This window comes from Prinia subflava, chromosome 15 (genome assembly GCF_021018805.1).
Source record: "Prinia subflava isolate CZ2003 ecotype Zambia chromosome 15, Cam_Psub_1.2, whole genome shotgun sequence".
Taxonomy (NCBI): Eukaryota; Metazoa; Chordata; class Aves; order Passeriformes; family Cisticolidae; genus Prinia; species Prinia subflava.
In genome coordinates, this window is record NC_086261.1 from 15229605 (window position 1) to 15252018 (window position 22414).

The window sequence follows — 22414 nt, forward strand, 5'->3', positions numbered from 1 at the left end:
GACTGGGAAGGAGCAAGGGCAGCGCAAAGATAAATAAAAGAGCTCCTGCTCTCTGGAGTGGTGGCCTCCAACTTCTTTGGCTGCCCGTTCCTGTCAATAAAGAACACTTTTTATCATGCATCTCTCATGTATGTAAATGTGTTGGTTTATCAGTTATATACAGGTAGTACTGTACTGATATATACCTTATAAAACATACTCAGACATAGAAATTGAGAAAGGATAAGACAAAAATGAAATAGACAGTAGTTTAAAACATTATTTCTGAAAGCTGCAAAAAATGTAGCTTATTTGCCTTGTGTGAGACCCCCTTGACCACTTTTGTAGCACATGTATATTATTCTGAAGTGATCATTCTTAACTTCTTAAGAATGCAAACATAAACTACTGATGAAAACAAAGAATTTATTTTTCCTGGATTTTCTTTTTTGATCCTGGCCACATGTAGGGGCACAACCTGTTTGAAGATGGTGAAATGATAGTGAAATGCTGTTTTACCTTCTCTTGGCTTTTCTGACACCTGTAACACATGCTTATTAGAAGGGATGAGATATTCAGTATTTCTAGAACTATATCACTTGGTGGCAAACACTGTAACTTCAGAGTTCAGGAAATTGAGGGAAAGTGATTTTTTTTCCTGTCCTTAGAAATCTGACATGTCTTCAAATAGAAGTTGAGATGTTTGGCTTAGAAATGGTGTCTAAAACAGAGTGTTTGGGTTAGTCTTTAAAATCCTAAGTTAGCTTTTATATAGGATTCTAGCAGTTTTCAAAGCAGAAAAATGAGAGGTTGTGTGATCTGACCACACTGTCTTGGTTATACATGGAATTTTTGTTTCCTTGGCTGCCCATGGTGGGGCACACAGAGGGTACGTGGTGATAACCTGTCATGGCTCAGAAAAGGGAGCAGGGAATGGTGTTCCTTAGGGACGTTCCTTCAGTACCTGTGTGTACCTGACTGTTAGGAGGTGACTGTAACTATTTCTGGTTTCCCTGTGCTGCTGCGTGCCAGCACCCACTGTGAGCTGTGGTTTTGCTTGTATCTGATGTTACTCTAAGTGTCAGAGCTCAGGAATGGAGAAAACTGCACCAGTGTGTTGGGATTAACTCTGTAACCTTTGTTAGTGTCTGTTCCCAGCTAGTTAAATGAAGGGTCACTCAGTATCCCGGTGTGTCTCCTCACCTGCTGCAGCTCAGCCTTCCCTGCTAATGCTTCTCCTTGGCTAAATAGGAAGTGTTTTGGACCAATTCCTCCATCAGACTTTTCTCAAGCTTACAGGCTCGTACAAGTTTCTGAATTCTTGCTGTAGTTCCTGCTCTCTCCAGGCTATGGTGAAAAATTTAAGTGTTCCTGCTCACGGTTGCTGCAGTGCATAGAGAGTTGTGCTTGGATTTTTTTTAGTGTTGTGGCATGTGCTGTGAGGAATTGTTAGAGCACAGATGAAGAGGCTGCACTTAAAATAATGGAGACACTCTTGATAATCATCTATGGCAGAGATGGGTGACTCAAGGGAACATGCTTTGACAATTTTGAGGACAGTAGGTGAATAAAGAAAGGTTGTCTTTTTTTTTCCCAGTTGTTCATGGACCTTTAATAAAATGCTGTTTCTATATGCGTTTGGCTTGGGAGTCCCAAAATGAAGTTGCTTTCTGTGTTCCTTCTAGCTTTTTGGGTTTTTTGCTTCCATGATTTCCCTTAGAAAGAGAGGAGGAATGTTTCTTTTGTTCATGGGAGCTGTTAAACTTCTGCTATTTTTAAGACAAGAAGAGTGATCAATAAAAACACTTCAACACAAAGTGTTCACAAGGTATGAATTACTAAGTGTAGCTTGTTTTCAGAAACCACTGGTTTTTTCAGGGGATTAGTTTATGAAAGCAGGTAAGGCTAGTTGATGGCTATTTGAAATACACAGCCAAGAGGTAGCTAAAGCTTTTATTAGTAACATATATTTGAAATACACAGTCAAGTGATGGTTACAGCTTTATGGTGTAGGTCAGGCTCCATTGGCAGGGTCTGCAATGTTGGCCATATTGTGGTGTTGTCTGACTCCAGGAGAGGCTTCTCCCTGTCCAGGGGCTTCAGAAGCACAGCTTTGGCTCTGACGGCAGCTGGGAGTTGGGCTCAGTGGTCCTTGTGGGTCCCTTCCAAATCAGCATATTCTGTGATTCCATGGTGCAAATCTGTATAGTCTGGTACTGAACCTTGAATTCTGAGGGCAAAAGAGCCAGATCTGAGTTTGTGCATGCACTGCCAGGGTCACTGCCAGTGGGACAGGTCTGGTGATAAGCATTTTATTACCAGACTAGTCTGTTTTAATCTCTTGCATAATAGGGTTGTTGGGATGTGTATGATAATGCTATTTGCATGCACGTTAATCCCACAGAGGATTAATTCTTATTAGAGGAATAACTTGCATTGTTCATAGCTGTTAGGGGCAAAGCTGAGACTGACATTGGATTTCTGAAGGTCTGCCTGATACCAGTTTGACAAGGACAGCTTGTGATGAATTGCAGCTACAGCTACTTTGATTGTGTCTATTTGGGAGAAGTCTTCATTCTGTCTTACAGGGAGACAAAACCACTTAACTGTGGAATACCTGAATTTCTTCCAAGTTCTAAATTTATTAGGAAATCTTCCTTGTTCCTTGACCTTACTTTTGCAAGTTCTGATGTACTTGGAAAAAACCCCGTCTTTCAGAAACATTAGGAACATTCCTGGCTAGAATGTTTTACGAGTAACTGTGTTAAAAAGAGGCTGTGCTGTGTTGTTTTCCAAGAAGGCTTATTAACGATTTTTATCCTAGAAATGCTTTTGTGCATCATGGCTGGGATAAGTAATGAGGTGAGCAGTGGACAACCTTAGCCTGCAGTTCAGGGTAGGTGATAGCATGAAAATGGCAAAGGGAGGTTTAGTCACAAGATTGAGTGGCAGAAGGCTTTGCTGCTGACAATAGAAACGTGTGAAGTGCATAACAGAATGAGAGTAGTCAAAGTGTTGGTTATTAGTTGACTTCAAGAGGCTTAAAACTGACAGGATTTATTTCTGGATCCTTTTTCCCATTTTTTTTCTTCCTCTAAGTGCAAAACACAGAGGATTTCTGAGCAATTTAGTGAATTAACAAGGGAAAAGTTACTTCTGTTTCATTATTGTGTTCAAATACAAAAAGATGATAAATTCATGGCTTTAATTATACGGTGGTGTCTGAGGGATTGTTTACAACCAAAAGAAATTCAACAGTTTTCAACTGCCCTTCAAAATGTCATTTGTAGAACCTGCCAGGTTTTGTTTGGGGGGTTCTCAGACAGTCTTAACCAGATGGTGGTTAAAGCAGGTCTGACTTAGCTGTGTCTGTTCTGGGGTTCCTTTTATTTCAGGTAAGTGGTATGGCCTGAATTAGTGGGGGGTTGTGAATTTTTGTGTTTGTTACTTAAGAAGGAAACTATTTGTTCCTCTTGGAATTCCCTGTTTTGCAGCCTTGGACATAAGGTGGTGTGTTTCTTCTTAACTTTGGAGTATTGTTTGCTGAAATCCAGTAATTGACAAAACATTTAGTAATGGAAATGAGAGAGATTTTGGGAGAATGGGCTTTGTGTAAGAATAGGCTGAGCAATCTCAGGCTGATGTTTAGGCCATAATTACATATTCATCAAAGGCTAATTTGTGATGTAACAGAATTAGTGTCCCATACCTGTATTGAGGATGTGCTGTGCCTAACAAGATATGGAAAGTGTCCTCTCCGTGTTGGAAAAGCAGTGGAGAGAGCTGTGGCAAAACAAGTTCTGTAATAATGGGAGACTACACAGGAGAGAAAACAGATCAACAGCGAGCGAAGTACTGGGAACAGTAAACTGTGAATCTGCTCTCACACTTGGAAATCTGGAGTTTGCTAACATTGCATTTCTGACAGGAAATCTGGGGGGCGAGGAGGGTGTTCCCAGTGCAGGATAGTGGCACACAGAGGTAAGAGAAGGAAGTTTGGAGTACAGTGCAGTTTTAGAGCTGTTGGTTCCCTGCTTTTATTCTAAACATTTTCCCTGGGTATGGTGCTGCTCTTATGCCCCAGTTTTCCCTGTCTTACTTTAAGAATAGTCTGCCTTGTTTGGATTTTCACTTATGCAGGACATTGACAAAGACAGCTTCTGATACCTAAAGGATGAAAAAGTAAGGCTTACTGAAGTAGGGTATTCCATTTAAAGCTACCATCTCTTCAAATATACAAGCATCTTGTTAGAATAGCTCAATAATCAGAAAATCTGTGGAATTTCTAGAGCAGAAGAGTGAATCTCCAAGCATCCTGAAATACAGGCTTATTGGAATACATTTTTTTTCCAGCCCTGACATCTGGTCAGTAAGTATCATAGGTAACCTACTAAAATCCTTTGGAGCAGAGTGCTGGCTTGGGGTGCATTTACTGCAGTATGTTTTAGCTGCTGTTGCACATGAGTCATGGTGCTGAAATGAAATTGAGATAACCAATATTTAACTAAATCCTCACTGTTTCAATATGTGGGAAACATGACAGAATGGACTCCAGCTACTCTTTGCTGAGCTTAAGATAAGAAATTGCTGCAATTTGTGTAAGATATGACAAGCTAGTATAATAAATAATGAGAAGAAATGAATCAGAATTGTAGAATTGAAGTTCTTTTTCCAGACTTATGGGGAAGAATCTAATCTTTCATCAGGAGAACAAATGTTTTGCTTTAGATTGGAAAAGGGGAAAAAAAGTCACGTCTATTTATGATATAATCCTAGTTTTTTCTGGTAATCATATTTTGTCCCACTTAAGACTATTTTGGGGCCACTTAAGACTATTTCTGTTACTGGAATAGCTTCAGATGTTCTTCGTTTCTGGCAGCAGGAGAATTTTAGGCAGAGTTGAATCGCGGCCTGTGGAGTTACAGCAATGTACATCACTAACTCCTGGCTGTGTTACGCACATCCCTTTTTCTTCTGCCAGCTGCTTGTTGGATCCTTTGCTGAGCCATTTCACCCTTTCATTTGGCATAAACTAATTTAGTAAATGAACTGAATGGTTTTCTGTTTCTTCAGCATGCTGAACCACCATGTGATTTGTCCAGGGAGCAGGTGCCAGGCTGAAAGAAGATGCTCTAGGAGTAGTTGGTAGCTCAGCAGGCTTGGGCTGCAGTGAAGCTGTAGCCTTAGGCAGTGGGCAGCTGGTGTCTGCACCTTCCAGCACCTGGCTTGTCCTCATGCAGGCAGAGGACCTTTCTGGATGCTTCTCTTGATATCTTGTGAAAACTACATCCCACTGCTGGCAGAATGAATCCAAAAAGTTATCTTGGGTGACTGGAGGTGGCTCTTAAAGCTTCATACGACTTTACCACACATGGCAGTGGGAGTTCCCATGCACATTCTCTTTTAATAAACTTTGCTATTTCTTTGAGCCCTTCCTTTCAGCTGTGTCTAGTTGAAGATCCTGAGCCTCCTCACTTCCCTGGGAGTCTCCCAAAGGGAAAAGTTGGAGGGTTCAGTAGCTCTATGAAATGTCCAATAAACTGTGGAGATTGCTGTAACCAGCTGAGAAAGGGGGACAGGGCAAGACCTTCCTCTCTTTGCAGCAGCAAGTTACTGCTTTGAAAGCTAGCCTTAAATCTAGGTTGTATCAAAATATGCAAAGCTTGAGCATTAGAGAAATACAATTTTCAGGCCTCTTCCAATTTATGCCACCAGTATTTTGCCAGTTTCCCATTCTGTGTCGGTTGATAGCAGTGTATAAATCGTGTGACATCAACAGGATTCTGTAAATTGTTCACTGACACCAAACATTTACTTGAAATGTCGAAGCACCAGTATTTTTTTCTTTAAGCTCCGAATATAGGAGAAAGAAAGTGAGAGAAAAGCTTCTGAATCATATTAGTTTGATCCCAGCTTTTTAAATGTCATTTTCAAGTAACAAATAGTGCGTGATTCATACTGCTTGCTGAAATTTGATGGTTTTGAACAAAATGCCATCAACTTCAAACTTCTTGGTTATTTGTGGAGAGGTAATGTGACAAGTGCTTTTTCAGTAGTTGTGGTTGACTAACCTGGTTCAGCTTTCTGTTTTTAAAGAATGTACTCAAGCAAACCAGACTTGATATTTGGTCACATTAAAACGAGTATAGCTCCGGATGGGAGTAGGCTGGGAAAGCCTCCGTGGAAGCATTGACATGAGGTGTTGGAGGTGACTGGATAATCCAGCTTGGGAACATTAGCATTTAGTGAAGCTTGAGCAGCTAAGCCTTAGGTGTAAATAAAGTACAGAAGAGCCTTAACAGGCAAGGTATAGCACATGTCTCCTGCAGCTGGCACTGCCACTGCTGCAGCTGCTTTGGAATTTAGAAAGGGTTGCTAGCACACTCGACAAAGATCAGCTTGAACATGAGTTTAAGGCATATTTTAACTCCTAAAAATATATGCAGGTGCAGCTTTGTTTAACTGCTTAAAATGATACATTTATCAAATAACAGCATAATCAGAGTTTATTGATACAGGCTCTTAGCTTATAGGGTCTAACCTGTGAAATCATAACAAAATCTACGTGACTGCTGCAGTAAGAAGTTGTACAAATTTACTGTGTGTGTAAGTGTCACATGGGACAGCTGCTGTGGTGATGCTTCTTACTTTAAAACAAGACTGGGTAACCATGATGAAGGTACGAATTCCTCCGTGCTTCTGTTTTTTAGCAGAGGGCAGTGCCTGGTGTAAAATGGGTGATCACAGTCATCCCCTCTGGCCTGTGCCTGTGCTGCAGCTTTTTTAGTTCTAGCCCAGGAAATTTTTGGAAAATACAAAACCTTTGCAGGTGTTTCTATTAAACTAACTAAAGTTGTCTTTGTCTTGACATAAGAGCTGATTGCTCTTCTGTTTACATTTGGATATAAAAAGCTATAGAATTATTAACTGCATATTAAATTTAGACTGTGAGACTTTATGTGAATTGTTTTGAATGTGTAGTGATGTGAAAATTTTCCAAATATCAAAGATGCTTTTCTTACTTGAGAAATCTTTTCTGTTAATATTATTTTAACCTTAAAAAACTTAAAGTTCATTGCAAGTATGAAAAACTGTGAACTCTGTTACAGATGGCTTACTTGCATTTTCTCTATAGAAATACACTTTACATGTTTGGATTTTTTAGGCAAGTTATTTATATAATTTTATTGCCACTTGTAAAAACACACATCTGTCCCAAAGTCATTTCAACAGAGTATTTCTCAAGGGAATCACAGAACAGACATTTATCAGGAGGGGTTTGCAAGGCATGCAGAAAATAACTGATCACAAGGAACTTCTCAGCACGTTCCTTGAGTTTTTGTTCTCACATTGTTGCTGCATGGAAAAGTACTGATATTCAAATAACCACATACAAAGGGTTTCCATTTTTATAGTGAGGAAGAGTGGGAAGACAGATTTCAAATGCATACTAAAGGCTGGATACTTTTAAAAAATATAATCTTCAGCTTTTCTCTTAGTGTCTTCATATGATAGATTCCTGGGAATTATGTTAGAAAAGTGTTTTTTCTTTATTGATACACAATTCCTTATTCTCAAGTCTGAGATCAGTAATGTTTGTCAGCTCAGTGTCTATAATTGACTTTTTATGGAGGCATTTGTATATTGCTATATAAATGTAGGGACCTGCTGGTCTCTGACCCTGATGCATGGGTGTTTTCCTTCCAGCATGTGCAAATGTGGATCAGGGACAGATCAGCAGAAGACTCTGGGCAAGTGATGAGTCAGGATTGTGGTAATGCAGCAATATATTCCCTGAAAGTCGACCTAGAAAAGGTCTGTCCTGTAGATAAATTTTACTCAAATCAGTTGTCAGTGTCTAATAGGACGTGTATCTGTCATATTTGTAGTTTTGAGACTTGAATGTCTCTGCTTCTTTTTGTTTTTCCCCGGTAGCTTCAGTCGGTGTCTCGGCTGCCTTTGTTGGTCCTGGTTAGGGGTGCACTTACGTACCCCCCTGTCCAAGCAACTCCGGCAAAGCTCCCGGGCCCAGGCAACACTTAGCAAGCTTAGTTATAGTGATATTCAGCTCTTAGCAGTGATCAGCTCTTTAGCAGTGATTCTCAGCTCATAAGCTTGCTAAGGTGCCTTGGCAGACGCAGGGAGAGAGAGGAGAAGCGCCGTATGGAGTTCCACAGATGAATCTTTATTAGCTTCTTCGGTGAAGGGTTCCAGGGACAGCGGCTTCTACTGAGCTGGGGGAAAAGTGGGGTTTTTATAGGGTACAGAGGTTTTGAAAAGGTGTCCAATGGTATGGTTCGGGGTACAAAGTGACCTATTGTCTTACAGGGAGATAAGCGAGGGTCCAAGCGCGGGAGAAGGGTTATTTTGGCCTAGTCACCATGACTAGGCATTTCTGCCCTTAAGCAACTGACCGCCACGGGAGCCTACCAGGCTTCCCGGCTGCAACAGCTTCTGAACTGCTTGCCAGTATCTCAGTTCTGTGGATGTGTTTGTATACCACTGTAATTAAAAATACAGAAATTTGAGCAATTGGAGGTTTTGCAGATCAGATTTTTCCTGGCATTTGCTGTGACTTGTGACTGCTAAATAATTTAGCATTTAAAAGGTAAATGAAATGCAAAGAACCACGACAGCATCGACAAAACCAGACAAGAATTAGAATGGCCATTTATTGAAAGAATAGAGAAGTGTCAAATTAGTGAAGCAGTTGACAAATCAGTTGCTTTTTGGGTGTTGAATAGAGGGGGATTGCAAGTGTGTTAACTGCTGCAGTGGTTATTGAGGAAGGGCTTGAGTCTCACTGCAAAGATGGTTTCATGCTGCTGGTGGCAGGAGTGTTAGTTGGTGATTCATAATCCAGCTTTGGCACAGAATGTCTCTTCAATTTTTCATATAGTGCTGGCTATTTCTTTTAAGATTTAAAGCCCTTTTGTCATGCAGATAACAATATATCCTCTGTCAGGCTAGAAATGAGAATTTCCTTTGCTCATATGCGATGAAGGGCTTGATGTTACAGTATCTTCTTGGTCCCTCAGTCATCTGTCCCCATAATCTTGTGAAAGTGTGTGCAGTTCATTTTGCTGTGCCCTCCACTTGAAGGACAGACTGAGCACGTGGACTAGGTAGTGGAGGGGCAAACACAGCATTTGAAGACAAGAAAAAGAATCTGCCTAAAGCTGCTACTGAATTAAACCTACTTGAAATTGTGGAAGTTGGGTTCTTTGGAGTGAGCCTAATACAGGACTCCTTGGATATGGCAGCTCATCATTGTTTTTTGCAGTTTGTTGGAATGGTTGGAGTCAGTACTGGTTATTGTACTCAGAGTTGAGAGTAAATCTGAGCTTAATCAAAGGGCGAGGGAGTCTTTGATTAGGGGCAGTATTGGAACTCCAGCTCTGGCTTCACTAATAGGAGAGAAGATCCTGGATTCCTTGCTAAGGTTGTTCCTGATGGATTTTCTGGTTAATAGATGAATAAAGTGAAGATTTTTCTCTCTGTTCCGTTGTCCTTTATTCTCCTGTCCCTCCAGCTTTGTCAGGACTGAGGGAGGTGTTGTCTGGGACACCTCTGCCTGTGGCCACTGCAAGGGCTTTTCCAACTGCTTTTGTCCTGTCTTGCATCCATCCCTGTCTGTGTCCTGAGAATAAGCAGTGCTTATTTCTTCAGCTCTTGGTAACCTTCCTAGCAAACAACCAAAGCTGTTGAGGGCATTTGATGGTTTAAATCAGCGTTGATCAGGATTTGAGCCAAGCAGTGTAACGTGGTGTCTGCCCTAAAGATGACCTTCACCTTGGTTTTGAGTAGGTGTTGGGATCAAATGACCTCTAGAAGCCACTTCTAGGCTAAACCTGGAATTGTTAAATGTGAATGATGCAAGCAATGTATTTCTTGATTTCTGGGAGCAGGTTTAATTCAGTGAAGCAGAAAATGTGGACCTTTCTCACACTGTTTCCCTTTTTCCTCCTACAGCTGGGCAGGAGCAGCCAACAAAGAAACTGGTGACTAGACATGTGCTTGACTGGGTGGACCTTAATCAGCAAAACTAGTTGGAATCTTCTGATTTTTTTTTTTTTTGTATGCTTAGGAGATGTTTATGTATAAAATGTGTAACTATTGGGTGATGTCAGCAAGTGTTATTGAGAAAGGCGTTTTAAATAGAAATACAAATGAGTTCGTGCTGATTAAGACATGGATACTTGAGTAGAAGAAAATTTCATTGTGAAGTGAATGAATGTTTTTGCTTCTTGTTAATTGAACTCTTAGCTGTAAATGAAATACACTTCAATTGTCAAAAGCCACAATTTTTACCAACTGAAATTTCAAACAGCTTGGTTGCTTGGCACAGTTTCAAATAATAAGCTGCTTGTTTCTTACATGCTGAACTCCAAGACCTGGGCTTGCTGTGCCATGGATGGGAGGTGTTAAGTAGGGACTGGTGCAGTATCTTCTCCCAGGATTCCTTATTTACACAGTGCAACCTGCTCTGAGGTTTGCTTATTGCCCTTCCTGATCAGACAGCGTTGGGACTTGATTTTGGGGACATCCTCAGTGCTGAAGGATCAGTGTGTGCTGCTTACAGCAGCCAGGTAAGGCTTTACTCAACACTTAATGCTCTCTTCTGAGTGTCTGTTCTATCGTGAAGAACAAAGCTCAGCTGAGATGTGAACTGAACCTGCTGAATTCTTTTTGGTGATGTTACCACGGAGCTTTGGAATGCTATGGCCATATTTTGTCTGGAGTTATACATAGATGACCCTTTCTAGAGGTCAGGAAACAGTTCCAGGGTGGGAATTAACTGTTTTGGGAGACTGTTAAAGACCAGGTAAAAACAAGCTTCCATTATTGTAATGAATGTTCTATCTTGGGACATCTATAAGCTCAACTATGACTGAAGTTTACGAAAAATCTGAAGACTTTTCACTTTTAAAAATACAATGCTTAAAAAGCAGTATCATGCTTTTTTGCCTTTGTTTGGGGAGATGTAGGGAGGAGCAAAATATAAATTAGTGCTTTTTTAGAGGAGTCTTGTAAATGGATGAGTGCTGGTGACTGAGAAGGCAGTTGCCTAACTCATAAAGCTCTTGAGTTAACTTTGGGGATTAAATGTGGTATTTGCTCCTCAGCTAATCTGTGTGCTTACTTCTAACAGACTACAAAAGGTAATCAAAGAAAGTAACTTTTCTGTGTGTGCACTTCTGTGGTAAAATGTTTAGGCTCCACAAATCAAAAAAAGACAGAGATGCCTGAACTCTTTTTTTTCCACCAGTTTGCTTTGTCTGTTTCTGCTCAAGGCAATGAACTTCAGGTTATGATATTATACTGAGGTGAAATCTGTGTTGTAGCCCTTTTGAAAATAGAAATGTTTTCCCACTTTCCCAGTGTTTAATGCTGTGTAAACCACAATGTTGCTGACCTTTTGCAGGGATCACAAAGACTTTAGTTCTTATTTCTCTTTCCAGTAAGAATTGCATGATGTGTATTCAGGTCAGGGTCTCAGAGTGACTTGAGATCTCAGAAGCCAAGCAAAGACTAACAATTAGTTGAGATGTCCAGAGTAAAGGTTAAGATTGGTAGTGTTTCAAAGTTTGTTTCTGAAGTTTGGTTGTATTCTTAGCTTTAAGATATTTCCTTTATGACCTTTAAACCAGCTGTGCATCTCTACCCATGTATAGGGGTATTGGGATAATATTTCTGTTTTAGGTCAGAGAACCATATTTACTTAAAATATATATAGAAATGAAGTCATGCAAAAGAAATGTAAGAGCAGTATAAATCTGCTGTTTGCTAAATATGGTAAATACTCAAACCTGAATGCCAGATATCTTTCAGAACACTTGTAACTAAACATAAATTAGGAATCTTTCCAAGTGCAAGTGCTTGAGGACATTGTGTTGTGTGAGACCTCCATCCTCATGTCTTTTCAATCATCAACCTGTTTGAAAGGATTTAATTCTCTTTTAGGGCTAATTTAATTGAGTGCATAGATCAACTCTATTTTTCAAAGCTTGTGCATGTTTTCCACCTGCAGTTTGTTGTTTCCAGCACATGAGGGGCAGCTGTGGAAGAGGGAAGTTGGAAGAGCAGATTCAGTCTTGGATGTGCTTTTCCCAGGTTCTTCTTTGCTCTTTGGCCCCAGGCCCCAGGCAGTGAGACTGCTCTTAGGGTTTTTCCCTCACCCCTTTTGCCTTCTTGCAAATGGCCTTGCAAGGATACGGCTCCTGTGATAGGACAGGAGTGCACAAAGCAGGACGTTCACCACTGCCCTCGGGACAGTTTCCTTGGGCTGCTGGAAATGGCTTCAGGATCAGATGCAATATTGCAAATGTGCAGCTGGTGTTCAGACACTCAGCCTGGGATATTTAGGCACACTGCTGGCATGGATGCTTCTTTCTCAACCCTACTTCAGCTCCAAAATGAGCTATTTTCATTACATGTGCTACGGGTGTTCTAAAACATGCCCTGTGCCTGCATATTCTCATCCCTCACATGCATTGCTGGATCTCTTATGTTCTGCTCAACACTGGAGAGCACTCAGGCCACTCCTGTGGGTTTGTGCTTTTGTTGTTTTTTTCCCTTGTTTTCTGTTCATGGTGCTAAATATTGTAATTTTCTCTTGCTTTTGGATTAAGGTGAATATAGGGAAAGTTTTATTCTTACTTGTCTATGTTGTGCTGTTGATTTAAGTGAATTCTGTTATGGAGCCATGGAAGTACCTGGGTTTTGTATGATTTTAAAATTTGTCAGCTTTCCCTTTGGTTCTGAGAGGGATGGTGTGTGCCTAGTTTAGAGCATGAAATTCATCTTTTTTCATTTTCCTGATTTTTTTTTTTAATTGGTGTAGTCTTTTTCTCTCATATCCATTTTAACACATTTTGTCTGTGAACTCAGACAGCTTTCAAATCTTGTTAACAGTGGTCAAAGGAGCTGTCTGCTGTTCTGGAGAGCGTGCTTTGGCAGGACTGGGCTGTCTTTTCTGTTTCTTTTCTTTTCGGGAATCCAGACAAGGTTTTGTAAGCAGTGTCCACGGATGCATTGATACTTACATGAAACTCTTGTCTGTCCTTTTGTGCTGACTTTCCTTATTAGTTTTTCCATCAGTGTTTTCCAAGGCCTTTACAATTTTTGTCCTGTGATGCCAATGGTACAATGTGGCACTGCAAGAAGAACCTTGGCTGAAAAGGGATTTTGTTACAAATCTTGCAGTGTACCTCCAAACTTTAATTTCTGATAAATAGAAAACTATTACCAGAGAGTTTCAAGGCCAGATTAGAAACAAACAGCCCAACCCAGTCCTTTACTATTCTTGCTATTAGAAAGGATTTGCTAATAGCAGTTCTGTTGTTCAGGTTTATATGCCTGTTATTTTGCACAACTGAGACTGTCTAAAAATTGTGATTTCTTCTACATGATGGGTTTGAGTGTTCAAACTCACTTGTTTTATGTTGGAATAATACATGGCAACAGCACAAAAATAAGAATAAAAATGTATGGAAGCTGACATGTCTTGTTTTCCTAAGATGGATCTTCTCTGCAAACAGGCAGAATGAGCTGCTTGTTTTGTGTGAGAATCACTGACTCTTCCCACACTTCATTTCCTCTAACCTTTGTCCCTATGCCCATATCAGTGCATTTAAAATATCCAGTTCCATGCTGTCTTTGTGGCTTTTGAGGTCAGAGTAGATGCTTTTGTGTTGGGTCATGATGCCTGTGGTGAGTCATTCTTTCAAGTATATACTCAATCTCTTTCTCAGTATATTCTCACATCCAAAGCATTTGACCCCATATTCTGTAAAATGGCCGTAATGACTTGTTTTGGTGGGTATGTGCATGAAAAATTCCAGTCTGTATTCCTCTGTGGCTGCAGCCAGAGCTTCCTCTTGCAGAATATAAGTGATCTTGGGGTATGTGCTCTACTCCTTTACAACTTCTGTGATGAATAAAGCTTTGAGGAAGAGCAAAAGTGCTAAAATAGCTTTAAAACATCTTTCCAATCTCATCAGGTCTATGCAGTCTTCAATTATTTTCAAATATGTGACTTTACATTTCACTGGCCAGTCACAATCAGGATTCCTTGGCATTCAGTTATCTTTAGTTCAGAATACTTGTTTGGCATTTTAAATCAAAGTACTCCTCGAGCATTAATTAATACTGTTTCTTGTTTCACTTGTGTGATGCTGGTAAATGTTTGAACTGGGTAAACAGCATGAAAAACTCCAGTCTGTTCATTTACATTTTTTAATAAACTGCTTTGCTCATGGCACTTTATGTTTGCGTTGCACAAACAGTGAGTGATTGAGTCTTCCAGACATAAATGATCAGAGGAATGGAACTTCAGTGTGGAAGGGAGTGACCATCTGCTCCCTGCTGGGGAAGTTGCTGGTGATTTATGGGTGCTGTGGTTTAAGAAGTGTCTGTGCTCCAGGCGCCGTTTGTGACGCTCTGGAGCTGCTGCTTGGGGGGCATTGTGGGGTACCCACCCCTTTTACCTCATTGATGGGAGAGGAGCTGTTGGAAAACTTTATGAAATACAAGGCCCTCAAATCCCAGAGAAAGGTTCAAATGGCACAGCAGGTGAAGAAGTAGACTAAATTGCCCACAGTAACTAGAAATTCAGAAGATATTTTTATGGGCAGATTACAAAATCCACTCCCATCTCTGGTAGTCATCTATTGGACTTACATGAGGCAGAGTGATTAATGAAAAATAAAAAATTCTCAAGATTTATTTTGAGACTTATTTTTTGTGATCTGAATGATTATTTCTTTTTTCATGTGAGATCTGTAACACAAGAATTAAATAAATTTTGCAGAATTGTATTTATTAATGGTATTACTTTAAATGGCAATTGATGCTATCATGAACAAAGTTAATTCAGAATAAAATGAACTATCCTAATCCATAGCTGCAGTGATAGGCTAGATAGCAAAGCCTTCCCTCTGGATACCAAAGATAACCACAGTTACTGGTTTTAGCTATCCAGGGATCTATAGCACAATTATTTTTCATCTCATTGTGGGCTTTTGTTTTCCCTGAAGTGATCTAAAAAGCTGGTTTATTGGTAATGCAAAATTTCACTCATGTATTTGAAGGGAGGGAATCAGTGTGGGGCTGTTCTTGCCTTTATCTAGAGAGTTGAGTATATACCTTTCCTGTGGCTTTCATTCCAAAGAACAGCAAGGTTTGACATATATATATATATGAGATATGTTGTATGTGCCTCAGCCTGAAACTATTATCTGAACAAGAGTAGAATGCAGATTTGAACACTTGTGTTTTTAAAATACAAGTTTGCAGATGTTTGACAGCTGTTTCTAAGGCAGAGTAATGAATAGCTTTGTTAGTGTTTGCTGCAAAGACCCAATTAAACTAAGCATAAACCTAAGCTTTACATCTTTCCCTTCTTTCCTTAAGCTGCTTGGAAATGCAGTGGAACTCTGGAATTTTTTTTCCTATTTTTTCCTAAGTCTCTATTTTGGTCTGTAGTGTTTCTTTGTTTTTACTGGCAAGAAGTAAAAATAAAAGCAGTTGGCTATTCTCTGGTATATTTTTTCTGGTTTGACAGAAAAACCTTTGTTCCATTAGGTTGAATTTGCAATTTTCCTAGTCACAAAAACCTTTGTCTAATGAGTTGCCTGTTGGGAAAAAGTCAAATCTGATTTTTTGATGAATGTTGGATAACATGTTTCTGCTCCAGCTTGATGGAAGAAAAGGCTCTGTCAGAGGGAATCTGAATTTCCTCTGACAGCTCCAAAAGCATTGTGGTTTTAATAGAAGATGGACTTACTTCAGTTTTGTTTCTGATGTTCTGGCTGCATGTGGGAAAGGCAGAGGAAGTGATGGTCCTGTGATTTTTTTTCTCTCAGTAAATCATCTCAATTTAGATTGCATTCTGAAGTGCTTGCATGATGAGATGAGGAATATTGTGATATTATAATATCTGATGCTGAAATAAGGAATACTGTGACTCTTCTATGATGTAGCAGATGATTTTTTTTTGTAAACTGTTAGCCTCTGAATGGTAAAATTTGGACTTATTTACTCTGGCAAAGGGGGATGAGAGACTTGAGGAGAAAAATTCTCCACTCAGCAGTAACGTTTCTAAAACTAGATCTGGTGATGAGGTAATTGGAACTCCTGCAGTGTTTTATAATCAGCCTGTAAGTTGGATTTCTGATGCTGACTTCATATTTAAATATGCTTAACGGTAATAAAGAATATGTATTTATAATCTTACCTTGTAATTGGATGGCTAAAGAGTTTAATAAATTTTTTTATTATTATTCATAAGATTGTCTATTGTAATGTAGCCATTGAAAAGGCAACATTAAGGGCTATTTTCTAGGAAAACCCGGTGTTCAGGGGTATCCTAAGAGTGGGCCTGGCCTTGGGCTGAGGAGGAAGTCAGTCTGCATGTGTGAGTAACTTCTGAGTGAGCAGAGCTGTGCAGACCCCGCAGAGCCGGCCTCACAGCAGGCACAGCAGGTGAGGTTTTGGGAAGCCCTGAACATTTTGGATGTGCAGTGGTTGCTGTGCTCGGGCTCTGGAGGAGGCTTCACCTCCGGCAGGGCTGAGGCAGGGGGGCAGCAGGGCTGCCCGTGGCTCCTGTGGGGACAGTGGCCCTGCTGCTCTGCCTCCAGCTGGCTCCTCACAAATAAGAGTGTGGGCCTGCTGTGCTGAGGTGGTTTGCTAGATAAAATTGTTTGCACGTTTTAAATGGCATCTCTGCCGTTTCTGATGCTTTGACGAAAATGTTGGATGTGTCAAATTTTACCCTTCATTTATTGCATGTATAAAAGGCCCATGAGCTTTGTCATGTCCTTACGTGTGCTGCCCTGTAGTAGTGCTGTGAACAGTGCAGCCAGTGATGGTGTGGAAAAGTGAATCTTTCTGTCTAGCTCCAGCCATGGATTTGTTCTCACCCTGCTTTGGAGTTTTCCTCTCTGCTGTACAAATGTGATTAGAAATTTGATCATATGGTAGCTTTCAGTCTATGCAAAATGTAACTCATCTACTTTATCTTTACTACTAGAATAATAATTATGTACCATGGCCTACAAAAGGTAATGGGAGAAGAAATTAAGAAAGTTTATTTAAACCATATTCTGGTTTTGAATGGTGTTTAATTATTTACTGTTTGATCCTTGATGTGTGTAGTAGCACTTAGATCATTATGCTGTAAATGTTTTGCTTTCATTTCCTGAGTAATTCTGTCAGACCATGTTGGTACACTCTGTACGATTTCTTTCAAGTGTGATCTCTGTGGCATGCAACCAAAGTGTCCAGCTGAAAAATTTAAACTCAAAGTTACAAAATACTCTTGTCCACTTTCTGTGTCATGAAGTCGTGATTGATCAGGGAAGAAGAGAGGGAAAGGAAAAGATAAATTTAGCCACATTTTTGATAATGTAGGATTTTTTCTGGGCTCATATAGAGGTTTAACTGATGCTAGTGTATGTGGTAGTTGAACCTTTGAAATCTTGTCAAATACTGCTGTTAATGAATAAATCAGTCTCTCTATTCCTGCTTAGCTGGATGCTTTCCTGAGCCAACACAGCCAGTAGTGTAGCAGTACAGTGAACTAGAGCTACTCCAGTTTGAATTAGTTTGATTTGGAGGAGATGCTTCCCTGCCTTGAGCTGTAGGGCTGGTAGGGTTTAAAGTTTAACAGCAGTTGCAGTTTTGTTTTTGAATTTGGGTAGACATAGTTAAAAAATGAAAATAGGGGTGTGTGCAACCCATTAGAAAACTAAGTGTACGTTGTTTCTGTTGCCTGAATTTAGTTAGATGTGTTTTAATAAACATGGAGCTCTGCAGTGGGGTTGAAACTGGATAGTGATTTTGGAACAGGGGTATGGGAGGATTATCCCTGAGAAATGGGACTGAAAGACTTGTGTAGGTTCCCATCTGCTCTCAGTGAATTTTTGGGGAATTGTTTCGTTTTCTTGCTCCCTGGAACTGATTAGAAGCCATTGGAAATTCACTGATGTTACTTTTTCCTTAGGATGTGGGTCAGCATCATCTGAAAGAGTTACTATCTAAAACATACGGGTTAAATAAAAAAAGTGTATGTTCTCCTGGCTTCCTGTGTTTGTGTTCTGTTTATATGTTGTTAAGGTTGGTGTCCAGCTGCCTCCCTGCAGTTTGAAAGTGAGCTTGGGCCAGATGTGAGCAGACAGATCAGGACCTCATGAGAACATCACAATGGGCATAATTGCTTAGGCTTCCTTTTGTGAAAATCATAATTTAGGATTTTTGACTGATGAATATTGTGTAATATGTATCAGAACTTAATTTCCCTCTTAGATAATGACTGCATGAAGGGATTTATGTTGTGTGTTTAGAAGCTGTGCTTAAATGTACAGGGCAGCGAAGAGTGCAATTCTCAAATCAGTTGAATTTTCAGATTTCTCATGATACCTAAAGTCCCAGCCTAGTTTCTTATCTGTGTGTGTGGGTTCTTAACCGTGTGAGGACATATTGTTTGTGCTGCCTTCTTTAAGGATTGCAATCCTGTTTGTTTCACCAGAGTCTCACTACTTTTCCTAACAGCATTATATTATTTGAGTTGTGTTTCTTTTCCTGTCAGAGATGCTGGTACATGAAAAAACCCACGATGTGCAGTTGTGATTCACAGAACTGCAGATGTTGCTTGGAGGAGACATCAGGAGGGAGGTCATCTTAGTCCAGCCTCCCACTCAGAGCAGGACTATTGCCAGCACTAGTTTGGGTCAGTTACAGCTTTTAGCATTTCAAATCTGCCAGGATAGACTCCACCTCTCTGGGAACACTTCCTGGTGTCCAGCCTGAATTTACAGAGCCAATGTAACTGGGGAGAATTTGGTTCTGTCAGCTCTGCCCCTTCCATCCAGTAGCTTTAGGCTCCCTGAGGTTGGCCCTTGGCCCCTCTGCCAGACCGAGCAAGCCCATTGCCCTCCCCATCCCGTGTCAGACCAGGTGCTTTGGATCCCTGAGCATCGTGGCAGCCCTTTGCTGCTCAGTCTCCAGCTGTGCCACAGCTCCAAGGCTGAGCCCCCAAAACATGCTCAGCCCCTGATTTGTAATGGCAGAGCAGGAATTCACTTTCTTTGCTCCTGGATGAACCTTTCCTATACACAAGTAAAGGTGTTCCTCTGCTAGAGATCAGTGTCTGTACTACCTAGGAGTGTCTGCTTAGCTTTAATTATTTGCTAGATAAGGAGCTGGGATGATGGGATCCTTAAAGGTGGTCTAAGGATCTCAGCAGCTGCAGAAGAGAAAAGGGTGAATGTCATCCATGTTGTACTTGTGATAGAGATCTGCAAAATCCATAAGATGCAAGAAGCAGTGACCTTTGTTGGTAGAACATATCTACCTTTGGAGCTGGGGTGGGATGTGGGAAAACACATCTAATATTCAAAACGTGGAGCAAGATTTTATTCCCAGTTCATTTGGATTTCAGTGGTGAGTGGAAAGCACACCAACCCAGGAGAAAGCAGTACAAGGTGTGAGCTCTCCTCAGTCCCTCGAGGCCCAAAGCCCAAAGGGATGAAAGGGACAGCAGTAGTTGAGTATCTGCTGCTTATGAAAGGTGACTCTGAAATGGAAGGAATGGGAATTTAAGTAGTATGGCCCTTCAAATGCCCTGAACTGGCAACTCATAATCACAGAGTGAGTTTAAGGCTTTTTGGTTTTGTTTGGGTTTTTTTTTCACTAAAATACAGCAGTTTGTATTCAATGAGATATACAGTCCCTAAACCACTTGCTTCAGCAACTGTTCTATGGGATTGAAGGTAAAATACTTTGAATAGCTGTGTTCTCTTACTTAGTGCTCAACTACACACATAGATTAATTATGAAAATCTGGACAAGGAATCATTAGTGCAGTCTTAATTTGAAACTTCAGGGGGAACTTGGTTTCAGTTTTCTTCTGGGGTCAGCACAAACCTCTGGTGAAGGATGCACTGTGAAGAATAATCAGGCAGGTGGACTGGAAGAGCAGGATCTACCTACCTGTGTGCAGAGTATGGTGAATGAAGGCTTGTCTGGTGGGATAAAATAGAACTGCAGAGATCTCCAACAGCATGGTGGCACTGGCACAGGGCTCAGTAAAATGGAAATTCAGAATTGAAGTGTCGTTTATGGTCTTTGTTCTCAGTCCCTAAGCACATCTGCCCACATCTGTCCTGAAGCCAATCAGCTGTGACTGGCCAGTTGGTTCATGGGGTAAAAAATTCCTGGTGTGTTATGGTGTTTGTATTGAATTGCTGAAGGGAAACAATGACATAGTTAACGTAACCTTTTTTACCTTTATTTTTTTTCCCCAGAGTTATGGAGAACTTGGTAGCTGGCTCCAATCTTCCTCCACTTTTTACAGAGGAGGATGGATCTAAGGAAGGTGGTGAAATTAATGTCACTGGGTAAGCAACTCCTTTTTCACCTTCAGCTGGTAGATATTATCTCTGCACTTGTCAGGGAAATTGTTTCAGTGGGAGGAGGGTGTTCTAAGTAATTTTTAAAAAGAGAAATAAACCTGACAGGATTCAATCTTGCAACATTCCCTTGGCCTTGATAGAAGATCACAGGACGCTGTTTAGGAGAAACCAGAACTCTTCTGAACTGATGGAAGTGGTCACAAACTCTTCTTTAGTATCTCTTAGCTTTAAAAGGTAAATCCCTAGGATTTCAGTCTTAAGACAAGTGACATTATGGGGACAGAGGGGGAGGAAGTATCTGTTGGCCACAGTGGTCCCTGCTAATCAGTGATTTCAATTAAAGATATACTGCTTATTAGTGATCTCTGATGTCTGAGACTGATCACTGAGACTGATATCTCATTTTTGTCACTCTGACTCTGCTTTTACAAACTGCAACAATGGCCTCTTAAAATCACAATGCCAACAGAAGTTTTCTTTTAAGAATACATGGAATTTTGCTGTGTTTTGATAATTGAAGCTTTTTTTCTGTTTTGCAAAGCACCAAACAGTAAAATTCAGACTTTGCAGTCAGGTAAAGCCCTGTAAAAATGAATGTGAACACTTTTCGTTTCAGATGGGTCTGAATTTGGATTTACCTATCTGGGACTTCAAACTTGTTGGTGCCAGATTAGGTTCATGTTCAAATTAGCCTTGTGTTTAAGAGGTATTAATGTTTTGGTGAGCTTTCATCAGTGTTTGCTGCAAATGGCTGCATCACATGAAGTTTGTCCTGTAGGTGTATTTTACCTTCTCTGCTAAGGGGGAATGGAGAGGAAAACTGAAATTACTCTTCAAACCCTAACAGTGAATCCAGAGCTGTGTTGTTGCTATTTTTTTTGACACATACCAAATATAATTAAATTATGAGATGGTGTCTGCTTTGTTCCCTTGCTCCCTCTCTAATTATCAGTAAAATGAGCTCAGTCTGGTGTCTCAAGTCAGCCATGGATCTCTCCAGCCCTTGTGTCTTTACCAGTAATTGTCTCACAATTGCTGATTGTAGTGAGTAATGAAAATATGCTGTTCTCTCTGAACACAGATATTCCCATGGGCATTCAAATAACAATTCTGTTAAAATATATCAAATTTTTATAGCTCTATTCTACATCAATAGGAAGTTATTTCAAATATTTAAAATTTGCCATAGACATGAGTAGCTTTAGACTGCAATGAATGAGCAAAGGAGACTTGAAGCATACCCTGCTGTTGAAGGAATTTTCATGAATGTAACTGGGTAAGGCCAAGTATTCTTTAGCCTCAAGAAGTGTTTAGAATCTGAGATGAGTCCAAAAATCTTGTATTACTTTGCCTACTGAGCACAGTGGTGCTGTCCAGGGGGTTGTTGCCCCAAAATGTGTGTTCATCACTGTCAGCCTACCTTCAGAACTATTTCTGCACGCTTGCTCTTCTTTTTTGCCTGCAGACATCTTGCCCTTGTTTGGAGGAAGGTAGATTGATACAACTCTTGCAGTAAAATTAAAGAATGGAGCCTGTTGGGAGCTGATCATGTTTGTCAAGTATATGAGCAGGAGATTGTGTGGGATGAAGTTCAGTCAAAGATCATACCCAACCACAGACCTCTGAATGTATTTGTGGAGAAATGTATCAAACACATCCAGAAAGGTGTATCTTGGTTGCTGATGAAACTTTTAATTTCAAATTCCTTATGGTACTTTTGAAGAAGGGTGGATTCACGCTGTCTGGTTTCTGATCCAAATGTACACTTGCCTGCAAGTCGTTTGTATAATCAAATGCTTCACTAAAAATGAAACAAAATACCACTTCAAAAATCAAACTGGGTCTGAAAGTCCATAGGAACTGTGGTAGTTATAGTGGTTGCTTGAATGGAAAACCAATTCTTCAAAAATCACTTTTAAATACCTTTTTTTCTTGCTAGTGTGAGAATGAATATATTTGCAATATTTTTACATGTTTTAGAAGATTAGAGGGGAAGTGATTTGGGAATGATGATTAAATTT

At 40.3% G+C, this 22414-nt stretch overlaps 1 protein-coding gene across 2 annotated transcripts in view; it reads left to right on the forward strand.

The window, feature by feature from the left end:
- Window positions 1-22414, forward strand: part of HMG20A (high mobility group 20A) — a 40077-nt gene that overhangs the window by 686 nt on the left and 16977 nt on the right. For both annotated transcript variants that reach the window (XM_063412501.1, XM_063412503.1), the window contains exon 2: window positions 20286-20378. In XM_063412501.1, the coding sequence (XP_063268571.1) occupies window positions 20290-20378 (89 nt within the window). In that variant the 5' untranslated portion in view covers window positions 20286-20289. The remainder of the gene's footprint in view (window positions 1-20285; window positions 20379-22414) is intronic.